The sequence below is a fragment of the Strix uralensis genome, chromosome 12, assembly GCF_047716275.1.
Source record: "Strix uralensis isolate ZFMK-TIS-50842 chromosome 12, bStrUra1, whole genome shotgun sequence".
Lineage (NCBI taxonomy): Eukaryota > Metazoa > Chordata > Aves > Strigiformes > Strigidae > Strix > Strix uralensis.
The window spans coordinates 5,288,524-5,311,862 of record NC_133983.1 but is presented as its reverse complement, the minus strand read 5'-3'; the positions used below and the strand labels follow the sequence as shown (position 1 = coordinate 5,311,862).

The window sequence follows — 23,339 nt, the reverse complement described above, 5'->3', positions numbered from 1 at the left end:
CTGTTTCCTGTCAGAGCACTGTGACCACAGAAACAAAGGTGGGATGATGACCATCCCCTCACCAGTACCAGCAGTCTCCTCCCTCACCTCTTGCCCCAGCTGCCCAGCCCAGCCTGGCACTGGCCTCTCATCTTCTGCTCAGCAAAATGCCATTTCATTTACACTTCCGACAAGGCTGCCTCCAGTCAGCACAGCTAACCTGGCAAGACTGCCAAGTTATCAACCTTCCCCATTCATCCATAAGCTAACTGAGTGAAAGCTCTTTTGGGGCAATTAGCGCTTTATTCTGCACTTCAAACTCCACCTCTCTGTCCTACCAGGCAGAATGAAGATCAAAAGATGACTAAGAAAAAATTCTACCACGCACCTTTAATAGCAACAAAAATTTTGAAAAGTATGTATTCCCAGAACTGTTCTAACTTATATCTCTGTTGCTCAGACATGAATTAAGACTGAAGAAAAGCAAGCAGTCTTTTTTCCAGGACAAACCTAATACCTACCACAAAATCTAAAGACCTATTACATGACTTACTAGGAAAGAAGTGCTACTCCTTTAATTTCAGTAACTTATTTTTATGGTTCAGAAGTGACAGTCTGAGACTCGGGAAACAATGTTTGAAATAAAGAGTCCCTGAGGACAAACAGGCAATAGACAGCCTACAAAAGAACCTGCAGAGGATGGCAGAAGAAAGGGGACCTGCACCACACAACAGCATACAAAATGCTACCAAAGCCAAAATCCAGCAAAGCTTACCCTACACGCGTTATAAGAGCTGTATTTTTCCTGGTCATGTAGACTTTTAATATTTAAAGACAGAACATATTAAACATACGTCAAGTATTTGATTTTGCTAAAAGACTAATATTTTTGTGTATGGTATTTTGTTATTTTGCTTGCTTAAAAAGAAGATATTGTTTGCTTCGCATTCACTACAGCAGCCACTGTGAAAGATGCACAGTTCTCCATGCATGACAAAATCCAAGTATACTGAAAGAAATCATCCAAAGGAACTCAACTGAAAGAACAAGAACAGTACTACTCATTGCTAAGGGATCACTTGGCATCATTTACACAGATGCCTACTGAAAACTAATAGTTAAGAAAGAGGTTTTACTAAATCAAACAAAAAAAAAACCTCTGAAACTTTCTTATCTGTGAGAATAAAAATCATCTTAGTACAATTAAGAGATTCAAAATTTCCGATTCAAAGGTTACTGAAGACAACGGAAACATCCCTAAAATGTAATTCCAAAAGGCTTTAGAGCATGTCTTAAAATGGTGCATTTTCTTCTCTGTAATTCAGGTCACAGATCAAAGTATTTAAAGAAAAACCTTGAACCAACAGGTTGAAGACAAAACCTTTGATCAAATAAATCTTGCTCCCACATATTGGTGACAATAGCAATTTTTCTGTAGTATACATCAGTCTACACATTATTTGTTACATCACAGTCAAGAACAGGTGCAAATCTTTAACTTGGTCTTGGAAGGGGAAACTCACCAAATAGAGCTTTTCTCTCCCTGCGGCACTGAGCTCCCCCGTGCTGTTACATGCACTTATGAAGAAAGCAGTGATCACTAAGTTTGATCTTCCTCAAAGTGGTTGCTGTTCTTTAACTTCAGCAAAGCCATTTATTACCTTTGGCTACATCTCCTAGTCAATGAGGCTGCAAAGGACCGTAATCTCCATTCTACATAGAACTTTAGAGCAAAAGCCAAATTTAAACTTTATATTGAAGAGCATGCAAAACCATATTCTTTACTTTTGTTGCAGTGGGGAAAAGAAAGGCAATGTCACTATTTTCTTTAAGGAAGTGAAACACTGAAGAAATTTGCAACAATACACACACAGGTCAATTTTACACATCCCAGAGAGATGTACTACAAACACAATGTAAGAAACCCAAAACCATATTTGAATTTCCTTAGAAAAGTGCAGAGATTGAATAAAAGACATAGCTTCAGCATGTAAAAAAATTCCCAAACTTAGTCTCAACTCAAGTTTGAAATGGGCACTTAGCAAGTCAAAATGAGTGAGCGTTTGCAGATAGAATTAGATGGAAAATCCACATCTTTTCATGTGCAATTGCTTAGTCTTCTAAACCAGGTGATTTCTGGGAGGGGAAAAAAAAAAAAAAAGCAGCTACAAAAGACCAGCAGAGGGTTGTTTGGGGGTTTTTTTATCTTCTCTTAGCTTTTTGGAAAAACATACAGACCCACACATACACACCTATGGGAGTTGCTTTCAAATCACTTAGTCACATCACAAAGATCCTTCCCAGAGCTCTTCCAAATAACTGAAATACCAGAGAACCCACAAAAAGGCCCATGTTTTTCTATATTTAGCCAAGTCTCCTGGCTGCCAGCAGTTGGCACAAAGATTCCCTTGGTACTGGACAGCTGCAGCCTCTCCATCTCTGTCTTAATCACTGCACAAATTAGAAGAGGTATGAAAGACATGCTCAGCAAAAGTAACAGTTTATGCAGTAACATGAACTTTTCTCTTTTCCTAGATGAGCATTTTAATAGATGAATTAAACCTCACAACACTGCATGCTGCCAAAAGAAACCTGAGGTATCCACCATGGGCTCCATGAAAATGAGCTTCTCTGAGAAATTCTTTGCTTACAGGCTACAAAGTATATACCATCTCCTTCACCCAGCCAAGTGTTATAAACAGCTAATGATGTCACAAGGCACTTCTTCACTCTCATTTTTCACATACCACACTCTTATCTTTCTTTATCTGAAGCAGAAGTCCACTTATCTATGTACTTGTATTGTTAAAAACAGTATTCTGGAGTTTGGCACTGCTCAGTGCTGTGCTACTTGTCAGTTGCACAAAAAAAAAAAAAAAAAAAAAAAAAAATCAGAAAACCCCACCATACTAGGACTTCACAGGGATGGCACTGCTGCTAAGACCCCTTCCAGGATCTGCGCTTCAAATTACAACCACTGCTGTGTAGCCTACAAGTATCTCACAAGTATCCTTTATGGAACAGGAACAAATACGGACATATTTAGCATTGACAGGACACCTTTAATATCTCCAAATGTACACATTAAACTTTACAGAGAGGGAAAATGGGTGTCAAGCTTGGAAGAACAGAAAAAACACTCCTTCCTCCTCAAAATGCAACTAAATTGAAGATGCAGTCTCCATACCATTTTCAGCAAGACAACAGTGAACAAATCACCAGAAGAGATAGTTCACTGACATCAGTGTATTTCTGTTCTCAGGTTACTTTCTTTCCTCCCGAACAATTCAGAGCTTCTGCCTCAACTCCTCCCCAAGCTCCCTCCCCCACAATTTCCTTCTGCAGTTTTGAGGCAACATGAAAAATGCTGATGATGCACGTGCTACAGAGGTTATGCAAAAATATCCTGCTATGACTACTGTAACAATGCCCTTTACCCACATTGCTGCTAGCAAAAGTTCTTGAATTTAAGATAACCTAAATATATTTGGACATATGTTTCTGTCACTCCTGTATAGCTGTAGTATCTAATTCATTATACGACTAATTTTATCTTATCTCTGGATTTTGCCAAAACACCTATATATAAGAATTAAGCGCTTTGAAAAGGAATTTTTGAATGATTTATGTATCCCCATTGAAAGCGTCTTCAGACATATTTTATGTGAGCTTTATTTCAAGTCTTGCAAATGACTTAAAACCTTTACTAGTAAGTTAACACCTATTAAAAAGCAATGAAGCAGGAAGAAGCTTAAAGTAAAAGCGCACTGCTATCGCACCAGAACTTCCTTTATCAATCTTCTCAAAAATAGCTTATTGCAAATGACCTGCATCATCTGCTGCTGCACAAGGGCACTGTATGCACTGATGCAGACTATAAGCATGAGGAAAAGGTCTCAAGTCTAGTCAGAAAACTGTGGGCTGAAAGGAAGCCATGTGATAACTGAAACATAAGCAGAGCAATTCATTGGCAAAAACCAAGGGTGGCAGCTGACCAAAGCTGGTTAGTGACACCAAGCTGATTAGTGTCTCATTTCCACAAACAAAAGTCACAGGAAGATAAATAACTTCCCACAGGACACATGACATTGCCGCACTTTGGTTAACAGGGTGCACAATCACTGTGGAGCTGAGATTCCTATTAAAGCAAAGCTTATCTGCTTTTTTTAAACACTATTCAGACCCCACTGTCCCTCTTCTTACCCTGTGTACCCAACCTAACATGCTGGCATTATTTCAAAGACTGAAGAGATGCCAAATCCACATTTCTCATCCCTGCCGATCCATAAAGCAGGGCTCACAAGTTTATCACAGGATAATTCTTTGTACTTCTTTTTCTAAATGGAAGATGTCAAAATCTATTATAAGCAGTGGCAGCTGGTGGAACCTGCTTAGAAAAAAAAAAAAAAGGCTGATTTTATTCACAAGCAAGCACTAGAGCTATCTGGGAAGACTAAATTATAGCACACTGACTAATGTCTTCTTACAGGAATTGTTGACAAGAAATTCTATTGCAGAATGGCTTCATGTCTGTGGTGTTTACATGACACCATATCACTTGATGTCCCAAATAATGCAAAATTCAGGAAAAACATTCAAAAACAAAGCTATGACAAATAAAAGTTGGAGTGAAAAGGTCAGAGTGAAATAAGAATCTGTCAGAAACATAAGCAACAGCCTAAAAGATTGTGCAAGGAGTATTGGACAACAAACCCACTACTTTGCACACTGTTACAGACCAGCTATAAACAGATACATGACAGACCATACGCTTCAAGGGCCATATCATTACTGAGTCACTTAAACCCACCTCTGATCAAACCGAGCAATCCAAAGACGTCTTTAAATAAGGTTCTGAACAGCAAGCTGATAAAATAAAATTTTCCCTGGAGAAGATTCACCAGAACAACAGCAACCAATTCCTCACACTGACTATGGTGGCGCTAATCGATCGCACAAAAAGACTGGACAATTGGCATTGCTCAGGCAGCTCCCTGTGCCAATATGAATTGTATGCACTTTGATAGGGCCACAACCTACAACTCTGAGACTGTGCACTCAAGTCAAACAGGGTTACCTTATCTGGAATCAGGGGCATCACCAACACCAAAAAATCCCTCCATAAGCCCCATAATCAGCTGCCACAGAAGGCTCTGGATGGAGGGTCACTCTCCTCCCTTCTGCCTGCAGGCTCCAGTCCGTGGAGCTACTCTGTCTTCAACAGGAGCTTCCCACCTCCACCATGTCAGATTACCATCCCCCAGTACAAGAGGCTACTGTACTCTGCACAGGATGTAGAAGGAAGCACCCAGAACCAAAGGAGTAACACAGAGGAGTTCAGGTTCCCCTCTACAGGGCCATAAACCCAAGAAACCTAGGAAGAGACAGAAAAGGCTAGTGGGGAAGAGCTTGTCAGTACAGGCAGGCAAGGCAGCATATCTTTATACGTACACCCTGAGGATATGAAACAACACTTAATTACTGTGAAAGTAAATTAAAAAATAGAAGGCAGTTATAGTTCAAACAGAAACAGAACTAACTACCATATATTAATAAAGATGTTACTAGATATTTATCAGTTTTAAAATAGAGACCCAGCTAACTTCCAGCAGCATGGTTCTGTGCTGCAGTCAGAATAGCAGTCCTTAAGAGATCACAGCTTTCCAGCTACTGATAGACTGTGACAGGGAGCTGAGTATCTTCCAGTGTGTTGTTCGCACACATCCTACAGTCTCATATCCGAATGACAGCCGCTTTGAGTTGACCTTCCTTTATCCACCACAGCAGCTTCCCCAAGTCACACTTACCAACCCATGGCCAGGGCTAGCTAGTGGGAAAAGTACTCCATGAGGCCTCCACCTCGACCTGCTGAGACGGGCGAAAAGCACCTGTTACTTTCATACACATGAACTATACATTATGTGACCCGGGAGTAAAATAGACCTTTTTTTTCAAAATGAAGTCAAGGCCTGGCACAGCCTTCAGGGCTAGACCCTCAAATTGTCTGTGATAACAGACAAGTCAGGAAAAGCACCTACTTTTCATCATTTCAAAATGCCCACACTAGAGCTGGAAGGAACTGACATAATGGACATGAGGCCTATGTAAGCGACTTGGTATATGACATCTAAACTTCCTTTGAAAACTATTTAAATAGAGAAAAAAAAAAGAATGGCACATATTGGAGACTGAAGCACAGATTCGCAGAGAACCAAACAAGATGACAAGGCAGGAACTGGACCTTGATCTCATGACAACTGAGTATCACTCAGCAAAACAACTCTTTTCTCTTCCTTAAGCACAGGCCTGTCACTTCAGGGGTTACTGTGCATCCAATAACATTTGCATTCTGAAAAGTTTGACTGCACGGGCAAGGAAGAACAGGTCAGGTGTTTACTAACTTGTGTTGCCTAGAGTCACGCATGATTCACAGAGGGCAAGTCAGATTCACCAGCTGAGCCCATGTGAAGATCCTCTTCCTAAAGGTTACAGGACCAAACATAACCAAGGCAGAAAAAAAAGAAACAGATCCCACAAAGAGCTAAAACAACCTTTTACCAGAACTACTCTACTCTCCCAATCTGGGTGTCCTTCATTTTCTCACTAAAAGCACTCACCGTATTTAAACTGATTTATACCTAAAAGTCACAGCAAACCACCAAGACAGGGTGAGCACTGATATTAGCTGCCTAATTAAAGAATGTACTTCTCACCACTCAAAATCCCCTCCTACTTACGTGATCCTCTTCTATAACTGGAATAAATTAACCCCTAACAAAAAGCAGCTCTGCCTAGCAGGAGCAGTTGTGAAAGCCACACAGACACAATACACACGCTGTGGTATTCAAGGGCCCGGTTTGAGGGAGCGAGACCTAGTTGGGCAGGCGCATTTTTTAAGATGACATAAGCAAGAAAAACAGTCACCTGAGATTCGGCTAATTTAACTGCATTCTCCATCACCCGTTTACTTGGCAGCGGAGCCCTGAAAACACTCGAGCCTCTCTCCACGTACTCTTATCGCCTCTGGAGACCGCAGTTTGTGGGAGCGACGATAACACCCGTCCCCCCCGCGCCGGCCCCGCTCCCCGCTGCGCCCCGGGCTGCCAACAAGTGGCGGCGGGAGTGCCCGGGGGGGATCCCCGAGCCTGCCCGGCTCGGCCCCCCCCGCACAGCAGGAGGACGCCGCGTCCACCCGCATCGCGGGGGCACCCGCTGCAGCCACCGGGGCTGCGCTGCCCCCGCCCGGCCCGGCCCGGGCTGACAGCCGCTCATCCGCCGGGCCGGCCTCCCCGCGGGCCCCGCCACGGCGGAACGTCCCGGCCCCAGCAACGGCGGGAGCCGGCGCCCGCCCCGGCGGACCCCGCGGGGACTCCTCCTCCGGGCGCGGCGCCCCCGAGAGCCGCTACCGGCGCCCCCGCCTTTGTCTGCGGCGGCCGGCGGGAGCGGAGCGGAGCTGGGCGGGGGGGGAAGCCAGGCTCGCCCCGGCCCCCCGCCGGGAGCGACCGGCACCCCCAACCCCCCGCCCCCCGCCCCGGCCGTGCCCGCTCACCGTCGGAGCTGACGGTGTCGTAGGAGTCACCAGCGGCGGGCGCCGCGGCCGGCTCCCGGTAGTCCACCCAGCTGAGCCCCTCTACGCTGTCGTACTCGGCGCGGTGCTTGTCCTCCACCGGCACCACGGTGAAGTGCGGCATGGCTGGCGGGGCGGCGAGGGCTCCCCGCGGCACCGCAGCGAGGCAGGCGGGACGCGGCGCGGAGCCGGCGGCGCATTCCTGCCCCGTGCGGTCACTTCCTCTCAGGAAACCGCGCTCCTCAACTCCACCCATTCCCCTCCGAGCGCCGGGGCGGCGAGGCGGCGCGGCGGCCGCCGCCCCCGGGGCCGGCAGGCGGGCGGGCGGGGAGGCCGGGGCCGCCCCGCAGCGAGGACCGGGGCGCGGGGGAGGGGGTCGCTCCGCCGGGCGGGCGCGCTCAGCAGCGGGGGCGCGGAGGAGGGGCCGGAGGTGGCGAGGCGGCGCGGGGAAGGGGGAGCCTTCCTCCCGCAGTCATCGTGACAGGAGCCGGGCCCGGGGGCGGCGGGAACCGCGGCGCGCTGGGAGGGGAGCGGAGCGGGGCGGGGAGGGGCGGGCCCCCACCGCCCTCCCTTGCCGGCGCTGCCGGGCCGCCTTGGGGGGGGCGAGGGCGGGGGGGGGGAATTTCCCTCCGCCGTGCCCCGGGCCGCCTCCGACCCCCTCCCCCAGTCGCCGCCATTTGCTGGGCAGGAGCGATGCGGAGAGGGCGGTGGCGCCGCGCCCAGGCCCGGGGGGCGGCTGGGGCGGGGGAAGGCGAAGGGGGGGCGATTCCCGGGGCTGCGGCCCCGAGAGGCCGCGTCGGGCGAAGCGGCGCTTCCGCTGGGGCTGCCGGGGGCGTCCTGCGCTTCTAACGGGGACCGGGTGGCCGCAACCCCCGGTGGGGTGAGGTGGGGGGGTGCGTAGGGGCAACACGAGCGAGACGGCGGGAGATGAAGCGGGAGCCCGCTGGGTGCCGAAGCGGCCGAGCGCGGCAGTTGCCCATGGCGTTAACGCCCGGCCTGCGGCGGATCGACAACGAGCCGAGCCAAGGCGCGCTGCCACCCGAGAGCGGGGTCAGTTCTGTGCGAGTTATCGTTAACTTCAGGTGCAGCAGCTGGCCCCGCTTCCTGCGTTTGTGGTGGCGGCGGGGCGGCTCCTGTGCCCGCTCGCTCTCCGCTGGCTGTACGAAGCCTTCAGAAATAACGCGGCGAACGGAGCGAGCCCGGGGGAAGGCGGAAACATGGCTGCGGGACCGGCAAACGCCGCTCCGGGGAAACGTGACGGCGGGCTGGAGCCGAGGGTGTTTCAGCTCCATGCAAAGCAGGCAGTTGCTACGGCAGCAGACTGCCAGAGCCGACCAGCTGCGGCCCCGCCGCTCAGGCAGGGCCTGGGCGCCGGGCCTGCCCCATTGTTGTGTCCCGGGGATGGCGGCGGCGGGGTGGGGCCGCCTCGGTGGCGGCGGGGCCCCCGGGCCGCGGCAGCCTCCCGGCAGCGTGTGCCCCAGGGAGCAAGATTCAATTTTGCCTCCACATGTGAAAAAGCTGGCGCCGGCGATGGGGATGTTGGCCTTCCTTGCGTGCCAGCTGGCGTTTAAACAGGAATCGATAGTTGATAATGCTATTTGGTGTCTGTGTTTGAAAGCTGGCCTTGAAATGAAAAGGATGCCTTTTTAGTGCGTTAAACAATCCTCAGAAAAAAGCTCTAGAGAACAGTTTCTGCGTTTTACTCAGGAATATCAACTCAAACTAGTTCTGTAGATTTTTGACTAAAACGCTCCTTCATCAAGAAATCTGTGTACAGTGCCAAGTCAATCCAGTACTGATGTAGGTTTGGTCCTTGGATTGCATAGGAGCCTACTGGAGGATATAAAGCTTAAAAGCAGAGGAAGAGGGTAAGACCAGACATTTCCTGTGCTCAGAAGAACCTTCCCCCTAGCTCTCTGAATTTGGCCTGCCTTTTTGACGATGCAATCTCCAGGTCACTGGGAGAAAGAAAAATGTGCAATGAGCAGAAGAGAGACAAACAAGAGGGAGAATGCTTTGTTCAGAGAACCGAGTAGAAAGTCTACTTTTAATTAGTTGGGTTTTGAAATAAACAAGAAGGATCCATGCTGTGGAGTGACTGCTGCCAAGGGGGTACAGGTCTCTCAGTTCACTTAACACAAACTTGCTGGTAGACCACCTCTGGGGAAAGCCAGAGCAATTACACCTCTTAATACTGATCAGACAGGTGGAAAGACTTCTAAGACTCCTGTGCTTTCATATAACCTACATTTTACTTTTGTCTCTTTGTTACGGAAAACAACAATGATCTTCATGTGGCCATGTGTATCTCAATAACAGCCTCATCAGTTTTTGAGGAGGCAAAAAACTCCCAGGTTTTCCTCTACTGAAAACTCATGGTATCTTGAAGACCTAGGGTGAGATACTTCTTTTTCCACTAACCCTAAAATGAGCACATTTGTAAATACAATCCCATTGAGGTCTGTAAAGTTTTACCTGCAATTTCTATGGGAAAGGTTGGCCAATTTTGGCCATCTAGAGAGCATTTCTGTTAATTTTAGAAACATTAGTTCTGACAGACTGGAAACATCCTGGTGCACCACTTAGTCCACTGTCTTATCTCCAGCAATATTTTTTCCTGTGGAACAATTGGCCAAAAAGTAGCATTTTCTGTTTAATCCTCTTTGGTTAAATTATGTTTCATTAGTGTTCATAATAAGTATTACATAATAAGCTAGAGTACACCAGGAAAATAGGAACAGTAAGTATTAATTGATAGGAGGCAAAGAATTTTATATAGAAAAAGGGCAAGATAAGTCACCATTAAGCAAGTTAGTTCATGCTTAGTCCTCTGTCTTCTTTCCTGTTTTCCACTTTATAAAGCTTTTGAGTGAAAGTGTCTGGTCTAAGTAAACTGTCCTAGAAAAGGGAGACAGGGATTATAAGAAATAAGTCTCAAGAGTTAATGTTTTTGGAGTCATGCTTATTCAGGAAGAAGTATTAAACTGGGCACTTCCTTCTCATCTTGCTTTTGAGAGCAAGTCTGGCAAGGAGCTGTCTTTCTTTAGGCACTAAAAAAGGCATCTATGCCACCACAAAACGTTTTAGTATCGTGAAATCAATGGCACTGAAACTGTATCCTATGAGGGGAAAAAATACATAAAATCAAGCTCATGCACATATACCAACAACTCCCCTCTCTGGAATGGAAACTATATCCAAATGTCTGAGGAGGGAATTTAGCCCGAGGAAACTATTTGAGTTTATTGAAGTAAAAATATTTCTTGTTTCTAAAGACAATGGTTCTCTAATGACTTGTAAAAAGCCCATATTTAAAGATAAGGAGTTATCTACCCATATCAACTTTATTGTTTAGCATCTGGTTTGTAAGAGAAGTGAAATTTCAACCTGGGTGACTGAGGTTTGGTTTTTTTCCTGAGTATGAATACTGATTGTTACTTGGGATGAGTGGCCATCATAAGCTTCAAAGGTGTTTGATATGAGGCAGGAATTAAATTAGATGACCTACAACACTACAGTACTTACCTGAGAATACATTGCTTTCTCTCATTAAATAGTGGAGATGAACATTACCTATTTTCTACAAAGCTAAATGCAATTTGGGATTATGGTTTCATATGTGTACAGACCCGGCAGTGAGAACCAAAGAGCACAGAGAATAATACTCATTTCCTTTTTTTTCCCCTCTACACACCCCACACCCCACCCCCAACAGAGAAAAACTGCGCTTCTAAGAAAGTCTGGTGGTTTCACTGCAAAAAAACACTGAGACCAGCTTAGCAGAATTAAGGCTTACTAGATGAGAAAGGGCCTGAATTTTTGGTACTCTAGTGTACATTGACAACATTAGTGAAATCAGCAGCCTAAAGATCATCAAATCCATGATCTCCTCTCTGATATATAATCAGGAACTGCTTTTTAAACTGTATGTTTATTACCTACAAATCATATAACCAAAGACACAGTTCAGTTCTTCATTGGTAAGCCACTGGGTATTTGTGAACTACCTTAAGCAGGTATAGGCTTCCAGCTGAAAGGTCAGTACACTTCCACAGTAAACAACTATGTGATTCAACTCAAAGAAAAAGATTGTATGAGGAACTCTGAGTCTTCTAGAAGGGTAGTTTGGTAAACTGCTGAAGAGCCTGATACAAATCCTCAGGGCAGGCAAGCAAGGTCAAGTTTGCCTTGAAGCCCTCTTATGACAGGTGACACCACTCAAGCATTAAAAAAAGCAGCTTGGCTTTTACAGCCCGGCACGAGATAGTGACTGCACACCACATCGGCTGGTACAGAAACATGCTTCACTTACCCCTGCGAGGTGCTGCAGCCCTTCCCTGACAGACAGCAATTCACAGGTTCTCATATGGTGCTCATACAGTCATCCTAGGAGAAAGTGAACATAGAATTAATACCTGCATTAGTGATTGCTTTTAAGCATGTAATAGATGGGACAACCTGCCTCAGCCCTCACAAAGGGGTGTAGTACACACATTGGAAGGCCCCTGTAAATGAGCTCTGGAGCATTGTTAGTTTATGGACTGACAGTATGTGATGTTAACCTCAATCAAACAACAAAAAGTAACGTCATTTCAACTCCTCAATGAAAGTGATTTGCCATTTATTGAAGGATAGGAAGACCCAGCGTCTGAAATTGTTTGAGGACAGCTTTTCTTATCTTCCTTTCTTTCTGAATTTCATGGGGAAATGCTTAATTTTAAATAAACTAGTTTATTTTTTTTCTAACTAGGAAAATCAAGCCCAAGCAAAAAATACCATCCTTAGGAATAAACGTCTCATAAAATTACAATTCAGATGGGGTTTTTTTAATTAATCTGTAAAATTGCGTTGCCCCTAACATTGTTTGGAGTGCTTTATAAGAACATGATACGTCAAAAAGCTTTGTAGAAAGTTTAAATTAACTTCCTGTAAATGAAGCTTTGAAATGCCTCATTGGTGGAGGAACCTGCCCAGTTTTGCTGTCGTTGCTGACTGTAATGTTTATGTCCCCAGGCAGAATACGTGGCCTCCTTAGGATGCACTGCCGAAGGAGCCTGAATATAACATCTGTAACTGTTTATCCAAAATACATAAAACTTCTTGAGTGGAATACCTGCATTCTGATGTTTTAGATAATAATCATTGCATCTCGGTTAATACAGACCAGTATAATGCTTCTCTCCTCTTTGTCAATGGGACAATCTGTGAATTTTTGCTTTGAAACCATGGGAAATTTCTAAACCGTATGACATGAAAAGTATTTCTGAGATACCCTGGATCACCGAGTCGGTAGCAGAGTAGTGGCCCAGAAAAAAAAATGTATTCCAGTTAGAACAGAAATAGGGTTGTTGGTTAGAGGAAAGGTTTGCAGATTTACAGACAGCATAGATCTAACATCGCAAAAAATCTCTGGGAACCGGACACCCTGCTCAGTTATCTCCCATAGTTAGGCACAAAGCCCTGATACCTGGAAGAATTAAATGCTTGCAAGTTTTGAAGCTAACATGTATTTAAAAAGCATAAATACAGATATTTAAAAGTGTAAAGAGAAAGGCTAGGATATGCACAGCAGTGGATCCATAACTATTATTTATTGTTTTGAAAGATCTTTTCCACTAGAGTGAAACCTGGGTTCTCAGGTTCAGAGCTGACCAGAGATGAGCATCAGAAAAAATAACAAAAATTGCCACTGCCAAGGTAAAGCTTCCCTGGACATGAAGCTTGGCAGAAATTCTGCAAGTTCATGGCCAGCATTTCACCATAGTGAACTTCTGTTTTCAGCACATTCCTGCTTCTCCACATCCGAGGATCACACCAGCCTTGTGGACAAAGCAGACCGGAAACTGGCAACCTGGCTGCGAAGGTTTCTCACTAGCAAAGATCAGGATCTATTTCGTCCATGACATAGATAAGCAGTCACTGAAAGAGGTCCTTTGGAGAGGACCGCAAGGCATTCATCCACATGTAAAGGACTGGGGACAGTGTAGCAAGAGCTTATGGGAGATGCAATATGCAATCCTCCATGTGCCATTTCCAGGAGAAAAATAAGGCAAGGAGAGGTCATATTATACTTATACAGGAGCTTGTACGCTAACTGCAACTGAAAATTTTGCTGTTCTCCTAGAAAACACGTCACAGCTTAGACATTAAGAGACCACAAGAGGACACTATGGTGCCGCTTATCTTCAAAATTTATTTACTTCAACGAACTCTGCCTCACTTGTAAAATTACTCATGACTGTATTTGATATGTGGAATAACCATTTCTACAAAGATACCTTAATCTCATCTTTAGAGACTGAAAAGTTACTAAATCTTTGAGATCTCTTTTTTCCCCCCACTCAATCAGATTCTGTAAATTCAGATAAGAAGAACTGGATCAAAGTTTTCTCCACTAAACTTGTTAAACATTGCAGTAGTTTTCAGGGTAGGATTAAGATGCTGGAAAAATACTACTCAGTGGTTTGTTGTGTTTTTTTCTTTTTTCCTTTTTCTAAGGGATCAATTTTCAGTTCAGTTACATTTTTAGCATGAATAGATTTGTCATGATCTGTTGAAGTTTTTAACACAGGGGTCAGAAGAAACTGAGCACAGGCCTAGACAAGGTCCTTTAGATGTTGAGTTTAACTACAGGAAGACACTCAAGAAAGTTAATCCAAATGGACTTTTCAAAGCTGTATTAAACTTTTTTCAAATGTTTGTATTCCAGACTAAAGGGACCTTCTTTTGATTTATCTGATGAAACCTCTAGTAGCTTCAGTTTTAATCTTAGCTATTTTAATCTTTATTTTGTTTCTCAGCAACAACCCACAGGGGAGCTTGAATTCTTGCTTCCTGGGCTCTGTGCTTTTCTTTCATTGAAGAACTGGTGGAAGAAATGCTTTATGAGAACAGTGAAACCAGGTGCTGAGAAGGGGCTTCAGAGAAAAATACTTACCCATTATATAGGGGAAAGAATTACCATCATGAAGTTTACAAAACAATTTAGGGAGAAGCAACAGAAGCAGAGCAAAATTAAGGGCCCTCTCATTTGAGTTCTGATCCTTACGGATGGAGCCTTGATTAGAAGCAGCAGCATTTCTGTGATGTAAGCTAAATGCTAATCTTTGTTTACTTAGTTTTTTGTCATTTTCCCACACACGCACTATTTGTTGACTTGTGACAGAAGCAGCTGAACCAAGTCTAATATCTCTCTGAGGTCACAGTTTTAGGGAAGAGGAGTTGTTTGTTGCTTTTGCTTTGCAAGGAAAAAAACTTCATAGGTTATAATAATTTCTCAAACAGTACAGACATTGGGAAAAGAATTGCCACCTTTGCAATTTGAGTACCAGGAAGTGAAACAGGCTACAAACAGCTCATTTGGTAATACTGGGCCAAGTGACTGAGAGGTTCTAGCTCAGTCACCAAAGATCCTGGACATCTGTGAAATACAGAAATGGGACAAAAATACTTCCATTGGCACAAATTTTGTTTTTCCTCTGACAGAAATTACATAATGAACTTATAAATAAATATGAAGGTTAGTAAAAGCTTTTCCATTTCTCTTGTTTCAAAAGTTAAAAAAAGGAAAATTGTAGGAGCACCAAACACCCACCACCATCTCAAGTTGTTCTATGTAGATATAAGGTTTGTAGGTAAGATATCAAGACAAAAATCAAGACCAGATTAAAAAAAGAATAGTTCTTGGAATACTGAGTCAAACCTTCCAAAATGCCCCAAGAAGAGTTATCCAGCATCCTAATCTGTCCTGAAAACAGTTCAGCAGATCCACTAACATACGGCTCTGGGTCTGTGAATTAAATTGAACAAATATTAAGAGCAAATAAAAGCCACTTTTAGCAGGAAGAATCTTCTGTTTTGTTTTGGGTTTTTTTTTTTGGTAGTTTAGACATGTTACATTTTCAAAATTTGAAGCAATTTGATCATTTCCATATGTATAAATCCAGAGAAGAGCGAACAGAGGAGCTGCTGCTTTCAGTAGCAAATGGAAGAAATTCAAGTTGCTGCAGTCTCACTGCTTTTCCGCTCCTCCCCTCCGCTAACACTGAAATACTCACTGACATGATCAGCATCACTTGAGGGAAGAAAACAGTTTTCAGCTAGATCAGCTCCCTGAACCAGCTTACTGTGTAGTGAACACAAACACCACTGCTGTCACAAGGGACAGGAGAGAAAACATGCAGCGAAGAAACAGGGTAGGGCTGCAGCAGCCGAAGTTGACACTGGCATAAACTGCTGTGGCACTGCGCCTTAGTCCAGAAGGTGACGGAGATGCAATGATACCCAGCTTCTGAAAGTGGATTCTGTGGCACAGATGCTCACTGAACCTTATGTTTAAGATCAAACAGAAGTTAATAAACTTGTATAGGTGGTTAGACTTAATGCACAATGTTTGCTGACCTTGAAACATAGAAATATGCTGGCATATTGCTTGACCAGCTCAATGACATGCAAGGAGGAATGCAGGTGTTAAGCGCCAGCACAGTTCAGTAAGTCCATATTCAATGTAAAACGTGCAAAAGTCCTTCCATGGCCCAAACAAGTCACCTGCTGAGAAGTTACATACGTGAACTGAACTACTAAGATTTTACGTACCAGATCAGCTGTATATGTTAGACCAGCAATAGACTTTTTAGGCTTAGTTTAGCATCACCACTTATCCAGATGAGACAACTGAGAATTGAAGTTGTTTATTTCTATGGATGCTACAGCCCATTAGGCTGTAAAAGGATAGTACTGGGGAAAGCATCAACCTTTTAGAATCCAATCAATAGTCTGCATCAATATTATGTCTGTAGCTTTTGGCTGTTCACATCACACATGCAAAAGCATGAGCCTTGGATTGTTAAAGGTGCCTTGAAGTTTGAGTCTTATTTAGAAAATCGGCCTAAAGTACTTCACAGTGCATCAATTTTGAGATTTACTTAAATAGTAATAACTATTTTCAGAATTCATGTTAGCACAACTCATTATTTAGAAGAGGTAAATAATGACTTGCATTCTTCCATTCGGCAGACAACAAAGCTTATTACAAAGTTGGTATCTCAATTATATCTGATACTCGTAGTCATAATAGAATCTGTCAGTTGAGCTAGCATGCATTTCAAATTACCAATGCAAGTTGCTCTTATTAATTGGTGCAGGGCAATGGCATTCAATTTGAGGATGAATCATTCTCTCCAGTGGGAGGCAGAAATCAGAGTGCAATCATTTTATGCTTGAGCTGTTAGAAGTGCAGTGTTGTGACTACTACTACAAGCTGCTCTCAGTAGGACTGGAGACACTAGCACTCAGACTGAAGGGTCACTAGAGTTTTTCTGACAGCAGTCACAGCCATATCTTAAATGATTTTACTTTTGAAATGGAATTCTAACGAGATGCCTTTCTACTGTGTTTCAAGCTGTGTGATTCTGGTCATTTAAGAAAAATAAACAACTTGCATCTATTAGATAAGCTAGAGACCATGTGCATAATCGTTGCACAATGCACAAGATTCCATTTCTTTGATGATTTTGCACTCTGATGTTGGTTTCACACAAGCAGCTTATTTGAAGCATTCTGAAATAACACTGCAACTGGTAACGGGAAAAGGGACTTCTAGATCATCACACATCTGTGGGAAATGCTGTGAAGTAGAAATTATCCTAACCTTGGTGCCAGCGACCTGTCTAGTTCCCCCATAAGCCTCGTTCTCTATGTCTTGACTAGCTTGGCCAAGTGATTTACTGTCATCGTGGACTCACTGCAATGACTGAGTCATCCGTGTTCCCTGTCCGTAAGCACTTGCTCAGACTTCTCTATAGGTTAGGCGCTGAGTGAAGATGAGGCTGGCTGCCTACATCGAGGATACCTGATGTTCTCCTGCCTGCCATGGGGGAGGCTACCTCCCCCGTGAAGCATTGACCCAGAGCCCATGTGATACCCTAGCCTTCCTTCTGCAGATGAGTTGCATGGTTCTTTCAGGGTTTCCTAGTGTTCCGAATATTTACACTGTTTTGTGAAATTACACCAGTATCTATACACAGTTTTAAACAATATTTTATTTAAATTTCATGTATATGTTTTGCCACAAGGTTACAAATTATTAATTGCACAAAGCAGTCAAATAAGTGCAATACGCTATAGATAAAACAAGGAAATAAATGACAAATATCTATAGGATGATGTAATCTGTCATATAAAAGTATTATCCAGATCTTTAAGAAAAGGAATATATTTTTAATCCATGCTGTAGTATGGAAAAAAAAGCAGAAGTAAGTGGGCAGGAAAGTGACAACACAGTAGAAAGAAAAAGGCTGGAAGGAGTAAGGAAGCATTTTTTGTTTCACATATGTAAGTTACTATCACAGTACTAATTCTGTGAAAAGATACCATGGATGGCAGTTTTTCAATGGCTTATGAAGCTATTTGCAGAAGAACTGATGGGAATTAAATATTTGCTGTATTGAATTCATCATTTTACCAGTAAAACAAGTTCTGATGCCAGTCGAGCAGTATTAGGAAGGCAAGACTTCTGAGTCAGTGCAGTAATTCCCCATTGTAGGTGCATAACCAGGATCGGTATTTATTGAGAAACTTTCTTAAAAACTTGGCTTTTATGCAACTCGATTATTCAACATGATTTGTAAAGAATTCAGTAAGTGGCAGTAGTATATTCAGAATATACTTACCAAGGAGACAACCTTGGTTAACCAAATTAATGAAGCTTCATTTTGAAGCAATAAAAAAACAGTCTTCTTCCAGAAACCCTACTTGGCATGAAGAAATGGATGGCAGGAGGAGTCTCAAGTGACTCTAGAAAACAACTGACTTGCTGTTTCCATTCTGTTCATGCTTAGCCTTGTCTTTCAGTTGTTAAATACTTTGTGTGTTTACATATTATGTCCTTAGATCAATTACAGGACTTTTATTTTATAGTAAGGCTAGATTCTGTCGATGTCATATCAGTAAATAAAAGCACATATCATGGGATAAAAAATAACAATTAACAGGAAGTATCATGAGAAGGCATTTACCAGCAAGCACAGGAAAATGACCCTACAAATATGTAGTGCTGCTATCTTACAATTTCATCATGAATCAGGATTATTTGATTAAAATTCCAGGTTTGAGCCATATTAGCCTACCAAGATTAGGCCTATCCCAATATATGCTCTTCTGTATAACAGTGGCTTCTAACCTCACATACCTTGTGTATTTGAAAACGTGTTCCAAAGGCTGAAACAGCAGAAGATTTATAATAAAAAGATTTCTTTCCAATCTCATGCCTATGAATCATTTGACAGTGGTCTGATTTTAGCCAGCTAGAATAAAAATAAAATAATAAAACCTGTTATTGATAAGGATCACTGTCCAAATGTGAAAAAGATTTCCACAAAGCTGTGGAACATTCTAAAAAAAATTTTAATTTAAATACTCATTTTATACTTTTCAGACTGCAATAAAAATATCAGAACAAAATCTTACCCTCTGAGTAGCCAGAATTCCTACTTTGTCCTGGCTTATTCTTGCTCCCAGCTTCATGAACATGCAGCAAACAGCAGTCCCCAGATTACAGAAATGTATCTACACCATTGCCTGGTCACCTGTATCTGAATGCAAGACACCTGCCTCCACCCTTCAGTAGCTCTCCAGTTGCCCACTGTCCTGGTCAGGGTTCAAAAATAAGAGTTTAATACTGCAGGATGGATCCCTAAAGCTAGTGGTAGGCATGAAATCCAAACTGAAATAGCCATGTCATCCATCTTGTCATCTTAAAAAAAAAGCAACAAAACAAAAAACCATATACCAGGGTGGTGGTTCTTCTCTGACTAAGCCATTGACTGATGATGAAAGTTGTCTTATTTAACAAGAAGTAATATCTGAAAATATCTCAGCGCAGGTGTCTTAATCATATTCTCTAGTTCCTGTGTGGAACTGCCGATTCTGGACTCAAGTACTTATACCAAGTCCAACAATATGGGTACCAAAACCATGTGTCACGTATTAGAGGATTTATTCATTAGATGTGAATACTTTCTGTTAACAATGTTGGTCGTGGTTTAGCCAAGATGACACAGAATTTATGACTTCAAATTCTGAATGCTTTTGCTACAGCATTTAAAATCTACATTAACTTTCAAGTATGCAGGTAAATTTATAGAAATTATAGAAAAAAATCTAGCATAGCTTTACATAGCTTTTTAAGATAACTAGTTGCATTGCAGATTACTCCGTATATCTCTCTCTAGACTCCATAGATCTTATGATTCAAAATACAGTATTAAACACGATACAGTTACAAGTGTCAGACTGAAAGGTTGTGCCACAGAAGGAAATCCAAAGGACATGACTGTCTGAAGCTGATGATTACGTAGGTCTAGGCGACAGGAATTTTGTACTACTTCTTGCGGAATTTCACTTTCACCTACATCCATTAGTCCACTAATGTTCCGCACCTAGAAAAATTCAAAAGGTTGCCCGGAAAGTCAGACTGGAACAACAGCAAAAAGCTTTATGCAGCTGGCAAATTCAATGCTATTTCAAGTGAACTAACTCAAACTGTATTGCAAAAACACATCTGAACATGAGGAAATCAACATCATTATGCTGATGTTTCCATTCCAATGAAACACTTCCCAGAATTCAGTACAGATACATTTCGAGCAAGAGTCACAGGTCTAGCTGTTCTTTGTCTTGGCTCCCTCCACATATGGATGCATTAGCTGGAAAACCTTAAGCAAACAAACTCACGAGCTTTCTTCCCGAAAGTCAGCTCACAGTCTCAAGACCAGAGCTTCAAAGATCATTAATTTAGAAGGAAAAATATTACGAAATCTCACAGATCAGTTAAGTGCGATGAATTTCAACCTCTTCATAATTCAGTCTGCCAACGTGCAACTCGGCATTAAGTAGATATTATGGCAGATTAACTGGAACAGTACAAAATTGCCTGGTTTCTGCTCATGTAACATACCCCAAAAGGGCAACTGGAAAAAAGATCACTGTGAAATATATGTTGTCTATAAGGCTTTGTGTGTAATATCTACTTACTTATCCCTGTAAATAAAAACAGTAGGAGGCAAGCAGTTCGCAAGTTTCAACAGAGGCTTTTGAAAAAGTTACCATTTAGGGTGTCATTACTCTCATAGTCTCTCTCCTTCCCTCCTCTCCTCCCTCATCCTTCTGGATTAGCTTCTACCGTTTACACTTAAAACTCGTTGTGATCTAGTTGTTATGTTTATGGCTTGTTAATGATCTGGTCATGGCAGGAGCCTTTTGGATAGCAGCCCAATCCCATGACAAGAATTAAATTGATTTGCAGGAGTCAGCATTCCTTACTGCACCAGCGAACACAGGCAGACTGTGACGCTGGTACGTCCGCAGTTTCTCCAAACCATGAAGTGATTCTATTTAGAAGTCATTGATGTGTACTTATCAGATTACCACCGAGAGAAAAAGTTCCAAAGAGCTTTGTCCACTCTCTCTCACTTTCCTTTATTCCGCTAACACTCTCTTGCCATCTTGGTTTCTTTCCCAGCATTTGGAATTATTGCATTAAGTTCTTACATTCCCTCATAGCTCTCTCATTGAGGGAAAAAAAAAAAAAGCAACAGTTCCTCTCTCCATCTTAGTAAGAATCAAGATTCAGTTTAGTTTTTAATCTTACATTTTCCACTTCTCTGAAGACACGAAGAAAGTTCTCTCTTAAGACCCCTTTCAGTTCGGTTTCAGTCCATCCTCTTCTAAGAAGTTCCTCAATCAAAGTAGGGTATTTAGAAACATCTTCCAATCCCTCAGGGAAGCTGTTGGCAAGAGTCACACAAGAACATTCAACACACATCACTGAAAAAATGTAGAAGATTTTTAATCAGTCTTTTGCACATATTCACTTTTGGAGTGAGCTCACTTTGGACCCAGTTCTTCCTCTGAGAAGTTAAAATAATAATTAAGAATTCAACTGACATAAATAAAAGTAGGACTGGGACACAATAAAAGGCTTTTTCTGCACATAGGATCCCATTAGCAGAACAAAACTGTGTATTCTGGAATGAAGATACACTTGTATATAGGCAGAACAACAGCATGGAGGATATTAAAACAAAAAACAAACTCATGTATGCATTAATCCACTCTTTATATGTGGCCTTTAGAGTAAGAGGAAACAGCTGCATCACAGATGGAGTTGGTGCAATCCACTTGTGTAACTAAGAACCAAAGGGAACCTACAAACACATGATGAGCTAAGGAGTTGCCAGTGATTTTGTGTACTCTGTCATTTACAAAGTCATTTTTCCAAAGAAATTGCAATTAGAATAACAATATTGTTTTGAATTCAACCGTTTAGGCAGCAAGAAGAACGTTATTCAGAACCCTCTACTGAAGAAATGAAAATAAGCAAAATTGACATATATCTTTTGCTAAGTCTTATAAGAACAAAAAGGAATTAGAATTAAGAAGCTGCAAAACCTGCATTAAACAGCTATTTTAAATCGTATTTCCATGAGCCTTTGACTTTGAGATAAATAATATTTTCTGTTATTTTTATTTTGTGTGGAGGTGTGGTGATAAGCATATCTCAAGAAATCTGTGCCGTTACTTTCTACCAGGCCTTAGGACCTTAACAACTCCACCACCAACTAAAGTGATGGTCTTTGCGAAATGCAGGAAATGAAATGTGTCCTTTTGTTGCAAACTATGTTTTTATTTTGGAGATTATAGTTTCAGAGCTATGATGAGCTAACTCTCATGGGAGCCGACGCACTGTTTTTGTGGTCCTAATTTACAGATGTGAGTCTGACTGTGATTTTCATACCCAAGTGTGTCCGATCCCAGGGAAAAAAAAAAAAAAAAGAAAAAAAAAGAGATGAAGATTCAACAGAAAGATAAAAAGTGAAAAAACGTTTAGGGTTATGCCAGCAAATGCCACAGAATCTGCATTTATTTACTGTGCTGTAACAACACTAGCCCAGGAGTGAGCAGGAGAGGTTATGTTGTAGGCTGTTCACCCAAGCTGCAAAAGCAGGAGTGGTTTCAGAGCCCCAAAACACTTTGGGCTTTCCCCAGTAATAGTGGAGGAAGGAGTTTTACAGTATCTTCCTGGGCTAACTCATTTACCATCTAAAGGCTGAGGCAGCTTTTCTGTCATTCATCTTTGGCTTCTGGAGGAAAGCACCCTCCATCACTGCTTTTGTATATGCAAACCACTGCCTAGAAGAACACAATTCCAGAGTTCACAGGGCATTAGGATCTGTTTCTACATTTGTAGCACTGCTTCATACAGTTCTAAAAAGAGATCATTGTGCCCCTCTTTCATAAAACTTGTTTTAGTACTCATCACAAGACAACTTGCTACAACTCTTTTAGTCTGCCTTTTTTTTTTTTTTTTTTTTATTCCCGAAAAGGAATCAAAACCTTCATCATTTAAGGAGCAGACGTCAATGTATGTACAATTTTACTAACCGTTCCACTCCGTCGTAGTCACCACCAATTCCTATCGATTCTGAACCTGCGATTTTCTTTATGTGGTCAAAATGGTCTGAAAGAAAATATCAAAGAAAACAATGTCTAAGTGTCTGGCAAGAATAAATAATCCAGTTCAGACATATTGGCACTAGGAGACTGTTCTCCTTAATCATGGATTCTTAATCAAATCCTTTAAAAAAAAAAGTCAAAAGACATCCTGAGAATACAGGTTAAAATTTAATAATGCAGATGATGTATTCTGAATATTTACTGATGCTTAACTAGATGTTATCAGTTATTAAGAACATCAGGCAGCAATCTTCAAAATAATAGCTACACTGATAAGATG

General features: G+C 42.4%; 2 protein-coding genes across 13 annotated transcripts in view; both read right to left on the bottom strand.

Moving 5' to 3' along the window:
• The window catches only part of SLC12A4 (solute carrier family 12 member 4), a 50,893-nt gene extending 43,077 nt beyond the window's left edge, over positions 1–7,816 (bottom strand). For 2 of the 4 annotated variants that reach the window (XR_012630586.1, XM_074881893.1), the window contains exon 1: positions 7,529–7,816. Coding sequence is in view for 1 of the 4 variants with exons in the window: in XM_074881893.1 (XP_074737994.1) it covers positions 7,529–7,802 (274 nt within the window). In the remaining 3 variants the exon portion in view is untranslated. Of the gene's footprint in view, positions 1–6,903; positions 7,004–7,528 lie in introns of those variants that run through there. The other 2 variants (XM_074881894.1, XM_074881895.1) reach the window with 2 other exon arrangements.
• A 9,749-nt stretch (positions 7,817–17,565) lies between these two features.
• Positions 17,566–23,339, bottom strand: part of LOC141948668 (dipeptidase 2-like) — a 47,129-nt gene continuing 41,355 nt past the window's right edge. For all 9 annotated transcript variants that reach the window (XM_074881418.1, XM_074881414.1, XM_074881419.1 and 6 more), the window contains 3 exons: positions 22,988–23,063; positions 21,195–21,330; positions 17,566–19,983 (listed from right to left, as the gene is read on the bottom strand). In XM_074881418.1, the coding sequence (XP_074737519.1) occupies positions 19,789–19,983; positions 21,195–21,330; positions 22,988–23,063 (407 nt within the window). In that variant the 3' untranslated portion in view covers positions 17,566–19,788. The remainder of the gene's footprint in view (positions 19,984–21,194; positions 21,331–22,987; positions 23,064–23,339) is intronic.